An 8,539-nucleotide genomic window follows, 5' to 3' on the forward strand; every position below is an offset into this window, starting at 1 on the left:
TGATGCAAGAATACATGTTTTTAAGGGGTCTGAGAGACCGTACATGACTAGCTTAAAGGAGTGGTCCACCTGTGGAGGCCTTTTGGCCAGACTCTCCTGAGGAGGGAAGCATTTTTTACCTGCTCCCCGCCACTGAGTTCTGGCTCCTTTGGTACCCCACCACCACGCTCTGGCCCCCACTGATTAACTTCCTGTTTGACGGGGGTCACGTGGCCACTGCAGCCAATGAGTGGCTGCATCGGTGACATGTGCCCCAAGCGGCACGTCACTGGTCACTCCAGAAATTGACAAGCGGGGACCAGAACCCTGAGACAGCAGCGGTGGGTCAAAGGAGCTGGAACACGTTGGCTAGGGGCAGGTAAGCATGCTTCCCTCTGTACGACCGACAGGGGGTGGGGGCTGGATAGCCAAAAGGCTGCCAGAGATGAACAACCCCTTTAATTTTTCCCATCGATCTCATTGTAATATCTGGAGCTGGCGGGGTTTTAGTTTTTTTGCCTACAAACATAAAAAAATACTGCAAAAATTGGAAGCCAAAAATACACCAAAAACCATAAAAAATAAAAATATAATAACCCGCCTTAGGCTACATTCACAAGACCGTATCCTCGTCCGCAAAACATTTTTCTGCGGGGCACCGAAACAGACATACGGATGCAGACCCATTGAAATAAATGAGACTGCATCCTACCCACACAAAAAACAAAACAAAAACTGAACGGACACCGAAACCAAATACGTTCGTGTGAATGTAGCCTTAACCTAAGACTTCAGTTCAAAATAATCAAGAGAGAGGGGAAGTGGAATTTGACAACTGTGCATGGTTTGCGTCACGTACGTGTGACCGCAGCATCTACCGCACAATACACAATGTACACAACCACAAGGCGGTACGCCCATTTTGACGGTGACACCCATGGATCTCATGAAAAACCATAGATGCCTTAATAGGTACCAATCTGATGAAGAGGGACAAGGTGCTGGTATAGTCCTAATTTCATGGTATTACTATTCCGTGGCGGAGCAGTGATCGTGAACAGAAACTTTCGCCTTGATTTTAAGATTTTCCTGAGCGCCCGTACCAGCACAATACATTTTTTAAAAGCCAGAGAACCAAGAGAGCACAGCGACCCGCAAGCAACCCGTTTTCCTTTGCCGACTAAGCAGAGCTCAGCTGACTTCATAGATAGGGCACGCCATCCCGCCATTTCACCCTTGTTCCTTCATAGGTATAAAAAATAATAAAAATAAAAAAAAATAACAATCGGTGTGAATTTTCTAATATTTTGCTAGCATTAGGAGCATTTCCACAGCGAATTTCACCCGATACATTGAACAGGGAGAAACCCATGCCTGACATGCTGCCGATACGAAAATCCACCAAAATCTGAGAAAATCGGCTACGTGTGAATGGTAGCCGATACCATGCTGAAGATATGCAAAGATTTGCCAATACAGTTAGGAAACGTTGCAAGATATTTCTTTACTTTTTGCCTGCATTAAGCAATATAAATAATTCCATTTTACCGAAGATCACCGAGTACAGAAAGTCGTCCACAGCCTTATAACGACCGCCACAGGAAAGACATAGGATGGTTACTATGAAACGTATACCCGATGTAGGCTCTGTAGTGCCACTTTGTGCCCGCAAAGGTACTCAAGCATGCTGGTTTTCTTTTGGTGGCTGTGGTTGCTCTTTTAATACTACCGTACCGGCCGGGACTTTTTCATTACCTTAAAGGGGCTGTCGGGGGACCTGTGGAGAAATCCATACTTACATGATCCTCTCCGTTCCGGCTCCATGGCTGTCTTTTATGTGACCCCGTTTGTCACATGCGCCGCAGCCAACGTGCCAGTGATGTGCCACTTGGGGACATGTCGCCGCTGAGGTCAATCACTGGCTGCAGAGATGCACTTGTCCCCGTCCGAGCAGAAAGTCCAAAGATGAGGGCAGCGGATGTTCGGTGAACAGGAAGCCGGAGCACAACTGTGGGGAAGAGGTGAGTATGGATTACTCCAAAGGCCCCCTGATGTCTGGAATTAGATACAAAGTATTTTTTTTCTTTTTACAAAACTGGACAAACCCTTTAAATTGAAGTGCCCCCTAACAACAGATTTTTACTGAATCAACGCAGTAGTATCCACAATGCACTCAAAACTCCATGCGGGACGACCACAGGCCACCTCAAGACCAAAATATACAGAATATGAAGAGCTCACACGGAGTAAATTCACATGAAAATGTTCACCAAAATCAATAATGAAATTATTGCGGATTCTGGTACAGATTTAGCCTCTGGTTCCTCTTCTTGCTCTGCATGAAAAATACGGTAAAACTGCTGCATTTTCGCAGCCCACACGGGGGATGCTGCCGATTCTTATTTTTCAAGTGAACAAACAATCTGCCCGTTTAAAGATGCCGCCGATCCTGTCGTTCGTGCAGGCATGTAAATGATCGTTTCTGGGCAGCAGATTAGACAATGCAGCTGTACGAGGACAAGCTACCGAAATGGCCACTACGAGTCCTCATACTGTGGAGGTGATCGCTGCAAGTAAATACAGCACTTCACCTCCACTGCTGGGAAGGAACGCTTCCTTCCTATCTGCTGCTGCTCGGCACGTGTTTGATCAGTGATTGTGAACCAAAACCAGGAGAAGAGCCTCCACAGAGATAGATAAGGGAAAGTTCTGCACCTGCTCCGTTTTTCTGACCTGCACCTGGTTTTTGCTCACAATCACGGATGGAAATCACTGACTGTGTAAATAAGGTAGCGTCTGCTCATTAGCGGAGGAGCCCGCTGCTATTACATGCAGCAATCTCCTCCACAGTATGGGGAGAAGTGATCACTAATGCCATTGCTTGTCCCCATTTAGACTCAGTGTTTGCCGGCAGCAGAGGCTGTTTAGACGCCATGATCTTCTGCCGGAAAACGACAACTTAAGTGCCAAGCATATTAACTGACGAATAAGCGTTTTGCTCGTTCATCGGGTAATTTGCGGCACCTTTACACCGCCAGATCATCTCTAACGAGCATTCCTAAGAACACTTATCAGCGATTATCTGGCGGATTCGAGGCATGTGTAAAGGGCCCTGAACACTGTACTTCGCTGCCAGTGCAGGTTTCAAACTAAGTGTTATTTTTTGGCCTCAATGTCATTGGATTGGTATCAGGGATGCCCAACCTGCGGCCCTCCAGCTGTTGCAAAACTACAACTCCCAGCATGCCTGGACAGCCTACAGCAGGGCATGGTGGGAGTTGTAGTTTTACCACAGCTGGACGTTGCAGGTTGAGCATTCTTGGTACAGGAATTTACTCACTGAACCGAGATTGCGTGTATAGCAGCCCAGACACTAACGCTGGGTTCAGACCTGAGCGTTCTGAAACGAGCGCTCTGTATGCGCGATTGTACGGGCGTTTACAATCGCGCATACAGAGACAGGGGTGCACACATTGTCGCGCGTTCCCGAATATCTATGTGCGGAAACGCGCGACAAACACCCAAAAAAAAGCTCAAGCACTTGTTTGAGCGTCGGGCGTTTTACAGCGCGATCGTACGCGCTGTAAAACGCCCAGGTGAGAACCATTCCCATAGGGAATCATTGGTTCTTGCCTGTTGTGCGTTTTACAGCGCGTAGGAACGCGCTGTAAAACGCTCAGGTGTGAACCCAGCCTAAAGGCGGGTTTAGACAGGCTGATGGGGTGACCGACTGTTGGGAAGGAAGCGTGCACGTAAATGCAGCAATCTCCTCCACAGTATGAGGACGAAGGATCGCTATTGTGATCCCTTGTCCTCACACAGAATCATTGTTTCTGGGCAGCAGATCGCTGTTTAGACCGCACGATCTGCTGCCCAGAAACAATGATTGGTGGGGCCTGAACCAATGACAGGATCACCTGGTGAACAAGCGTTTTGCTCGTCCTTCAGGTAATGGGCGGCACATTTAGATGGCCAGATTATCGGGAACGAGCGTCCACAGTTTTTAAAGTTTTTGGCTGGAAACTACCCCACCAGAAGATGGACAACGCAACCCCAATGCTAACCAATCCAGGAGCCTAACAAACAATTTTCACGTTTGGGCAAGTCTAAGTTATTAAGAAAACCATGCAAAACAGCCCAAAAAGTTACATACCAGGGCCACGTTTGACTCCTTACCTACTAGCTTGGCCTGTGGTACATGGCATTTTCAGCAATTACTTAAAAAGGTTGTCCGATTACTTACCTGGCAAATAACACGCTGCTGCTCCGATTCTCCCAGCCGACTGCAGCAGTGATGTCAGGTCGAAAACACATGTCTGCTGCAGTCAATCACTGGCCTCTGATGTACTGCTGAGGCCAGTAATCATGTGTTGTCAATGTGACGTCACCACTCACTGCTGCAGCCAAGTAAATAGAACCCTGCCATGAGAACTGAAGCGGCAGCATAGGATCTGCTTATCCCGATGTCCGGTTTTCTCGAAAAAATTAGTCCAATATCTTAAAGGGGCCACACTTTATCTCTCCTGGATCCTATTATGCTTATATACCCTCTGCTTGGCTGAGCATGCACATGTTCACAAGATGGAGACTAGGCAACTCAGGCATTGGCTTATCTCCCTAAGAATTAAAGGAGCGGACATGTTGAAATACAACTGCCCGATTCTTGTCTTCCTTGAAATCTGCCATTGGGGAAGAGTCTCGTCCGGATTCAGGAGGAAACCCGACAACATGTGATTCACCCGGCAGGGCTCTGTTTACCCGACAGCAGGAATCATGGCGACAACATGGGACCGCTGCAGCCAATTACTGGCCTCAGTAGTGCACTGAAGAGGAAAGTGAATGGCTGTAGTGGTCACATATAGTCATAAACAGAGCCCTGCCGGGAGAACAGAAGTGACTGCGAGGGATCTGTTGGGTAACGATCCATTCTTTACTGGAGGAGGATCACATGTGCTGCCTGACACAGGACAACCTCTTTAAATGGTCAGCGGGTCCCGGTCCCAATGAAATCAGTGGATTCTGCAAATAGTGATCTGATGTGTGCGTCCAAAGGTGTTTATATTTTCATAATACAATCTTACAAGTAGGGCGGACAAATTCCGGGGCCGGGAAGCGAACGGGCTTAGAGACCTGCTATGGGCACCTCACTTTTTTTGAGCATGTCTACTCCTGGCCAGTAAAAATAAATGATTATGATAAAGGCTTATAATCTTTGGACGGGTTCCCCTGGGAATTTCGGATGGCACTCATCGGTAGAATGTGAGCTCTTGATGGGGACGGGGTCTCAAGTGAACGGTGACCATCTCTGTAGAATATGGGGGCACTATACAAAATATATACACAACCGCATCCTGATATTCACCATACCTAATATAAAAATAAAATCCTTGAAGCGTGTGCAATAAATTGCCCTGCATCTGTGTGAAAGGCAAAAGGACAACCGGCAGAATGCAGCCTCAGTATAACACATTAAAGGGACCCCCCTGCCCCCAATCTCTGCACATGTTATTCAATGCAACCCTTCCACCCCGACATTCTCTTCTCTGGTGCCGGGAGGAACCCTAATAAATCACACAATAGGTTGACGTCATCCCCGCGTCCGGTACAGGTTATAGCGGTAGACCTTTGTACAACACGATAAGCTAAAGAGGAACCCCAAACCTAGGAGACATCAGATGCTGTACTATGTGATTCCGCCATACACTGACCCACATGAAGTCATTGGCATGTGAGGGTGTTTTAAAGGGACGCTCCAAATCTTTAATATCACATACATGTTATAGGCAGGCGGTGACAAGGTTCATGGGTGCTGGTATTATAATAATTGTTTAAAGGGAAACCCTTCAGCTACAACTATATGTCGAGGCATAGCTGTATTCTGCTTTTATTTTGGTTTCGGATGCACCTACATGTGGGTACACCAGAGGATATTACATAGGGGGCGCCCCATGGATAAGGGAGCAGAGAACATCCATCATATACACAATTCGCTCTCTATATCCATCTACACACATTCTCCTTTTCTGTTGGAAGGGCCCCGACTTTAATACAGAAAGCACTGACTACGCGTAGAGCACTTATACAAACTTCAGTACATGGGATTCCTGTATGGACTGGAGAATGGCACATACCAGCAGGGCCTCTAAAGTCGCTACTATATGAGATCTGAATTTAAGGAAGACTCCCAACCCCCCAATGCAAAACATTACATGCAACCATCTCCATTATAAAAAGGCCTGCTGCAAATGACTGCGACGCTGTGAAAATTAAAGGGGCTCCCCTCTTCCAATCTAACAAATGAATTCCGGCAGCTCTCAGTATGCCAAGCCTTGCTCATAAATACGGAGGGGTTCCCAATTCCCTCCAAATCTATACGCACTGCAGACTGGTATATACCACGGCCGCTAAAGCTGCTATTCTAGGAGATTGGAGTTTTAGGGAGACCCAACCGCCGCATCTTATAGACACAATGCAAAGACATTACATGCAACCATCTCCATGATACAGGCCTTTGGCGACGACGTGCAAATTAAAGGGGGCTCCCCTCTTCCAACCTTGAGAAATGAGTTCCTGCTTAGCGGCCCCTGGCTCATGTATATAGGGGGGTCCCCAATTCCCTCTATATGAATGCAGTCGGTATGGGAGCCCTGTATGCCAGGCCTTGCATGTATATATGGAGGGGTGTCCCTCCCAGTACCCTCTATGTAGGGGTGCAGTGCCACAGACCAGCACTGACAGTGCAGACCCCCCTCCTCCTCCTATAGTCGGGGCTGATGTGGGTGCACTGCCTTCACCCCCCGGCGCCCATATCACCAGGCCACAGCCAAGGGTGCAGGAGATCAGTAGGGCGGCTGAGCCATCCCCGCCACCCTCCCGGCAGCACCCACTAGGTTGCATGAGAAGCCCCCTATTCCATCCTGCAGACGTGACAGGGAGAAGAGGAGAGAGGGAGAGAGAGAGGGGGGTGAGATGCAGGGAGGGGGTGGTGGTGGTGCTGGGTGTTGAGGGGGGCTGGGTGCTCCCCCTCTTTCCCCATCCCCGGCTGCTCCCGCTCAGGGTGCAGGTGAGGGCAGAGTTATAGAGATTTAAAGAGAAATTGCTACAATTGTAACAAACTCACCGCGGTGTTTGAGCAGCAGTCGGCCCGGGGTCTCCAAGTCATCCCAGCACGGGCTCTCAATGCAGGACCCAAGTGGCCTAGACACATAGAGGGCTAGAGAGAAGCCTGACTGGAAGGCGCAGCGGCGGCGGCCACAGCTCGGTCCCCCGGGCCGCCACGGCCCTCGCGCCACAGGCCACAGTGGGGCCAAAAAAAAGGGGGGCCAAAATTAACTGCTCGCCATTTTTTTAAGGGAATAAAAAATTTTTTTTTTTGGTCGCAGAGGGTTATTTTTTATTTTTTTCCCTCCCTCCACTTCCCACTTTGGAGTCTCCTCCCTCCTCTCTCCTCCTCCAAAACAATGGAACCCACCCAAATAGGAGGGTCTGGGAGGAACTCAGCCCTCACACTGGGCACTGGCTGCTTACATCTGCATGCAAATCAGGCCGGCAGCAAATAGCTTACATATGGGGTTTTTCCCTCCATAGAGAGACTGGCCTCCTACAGTAAAGTCTGCTCCACCTGCACTCTCTGATGGCTGCAGGGGTATCCTCAGCAGGCCAGACCTTTCTAGTACATATGGGGGTCCCCCAAACCGAAACAACTGAACGTCCCCATGTTTCAGGGTCAGTGACCTCTGGCGCTCCCGCCATTGTGAAAACTACAACTCCTAGCATGCTCTGTTCACTTCCTAGACGAGTTGTAGTTTCACAACAGCTGAAGTGGCGGATCCCTGTCAGAGTCGTGTGATGTTAAAGGGGTTCTCCAAGATTCTGACGTTGATGATGTATCCTCAGGAGAGGTCATCAATATCTGATCGGCGGGGGGGTCGCTGTTTGAGGAGACCACGGAACTCCAGTGAGCGCTGCGTCCAGTGACGTCACATGACGCGAGCTCAGTGGGGTGGGCCTGAGCTGCGATACCAAAAACGGCCATTATCCAATGGATGGCGCTGTGCTTGGTAAGGAGGCTGTGGCCCTCACCGGAGCGCTGCCTTGTCCTCAAACGGGGGGGATGTCCCGTGTGTCGCACCTTTATTGATCTGATACTGAGGACTTATCCTGAGGATAGGTCATCAGTACAAAAAAGTTGAAAGACCCCCTTTAAAGTAGTCCTCTGGTATTTTGATATGGCTTAGGCCTCAAGCACGCGGTATGTCCGATCCAGGACCCTGCATAGAAGATAGAACATTTCCTATTCCCGTCCACGTTGTAGACAAGGATAGGCAATTTTAAGAAACGTAAAATAAAATAAAAAAATCTGCGATTTGCATACCGCAAAACACCTATGGACGTGTGCATGAGCCCTTACCCTCAGGATAGGCCGTCAAATATCATATCTGTGGGGCTCCGACACTCGCAGCCTCTTCTGAATCCCGTTCCTATCTCCAGAAAGGGAACCCCCCCAAAGTGAGCGGTCGCGCATGTGTGGACGCCTTCTATTCATTTCTATGGGAGTCCT

At 48.9% G+C, this 8,539-nt stretch overlaps 1 protein-coding gene across 3 annotated transcripts in view; it reads right to left on the bottom strand.

Annotated features, from left to right (window-relative positions):
* BICRA (BRD4 interacting chromatin remodeling complex associated protein) overlaps positions 1-7,277 on the bottom strand; it is a 60,235-nt gene extending 52,958 nt beyond the window's left edge. The window contains exons 1-2 of one of the 3 annotated variants that reach the window (XM_044305392.1): positions 7,100-7,277; positions 1,779-1,987 (exon numbers count right to left, since the gene is read on the bottom strand). In XM_044305392.1, the coding sequence (XP_044161327.1) occupies positions 1,779-1,803 (25 nt within the window). In that variant the 5' untranslated portion in view covers positions 1,804-1,987; positions 7,100-7,277. The remainder of the gene's footprint in view (positions 1-1,778; positions 1,988-7,099) is intronic. The other 2 variants (XM_044305391.1, XM_044305393.1) reach the window with 2 other exon arrangements.
* Between the last annotated feature and the right edge of the window lie 1,262 nt (positions 7,278-8,539).

This window comes from Bufo gargarizans, chromosome 9, assembly GCF_014858855.1.
Source record: "Bufo gargarizans isolate SCDJY-AF-19 chromosome 9, ASM1485885v1, whole genome shotgun sequence".
In the NCBI taxonomy this organism is placed as follows: Eukaryota; Metazoa; Chordata; class Amphibia; order Anura; family Bufonidae; genus Bufo; species Bufo gargarizans.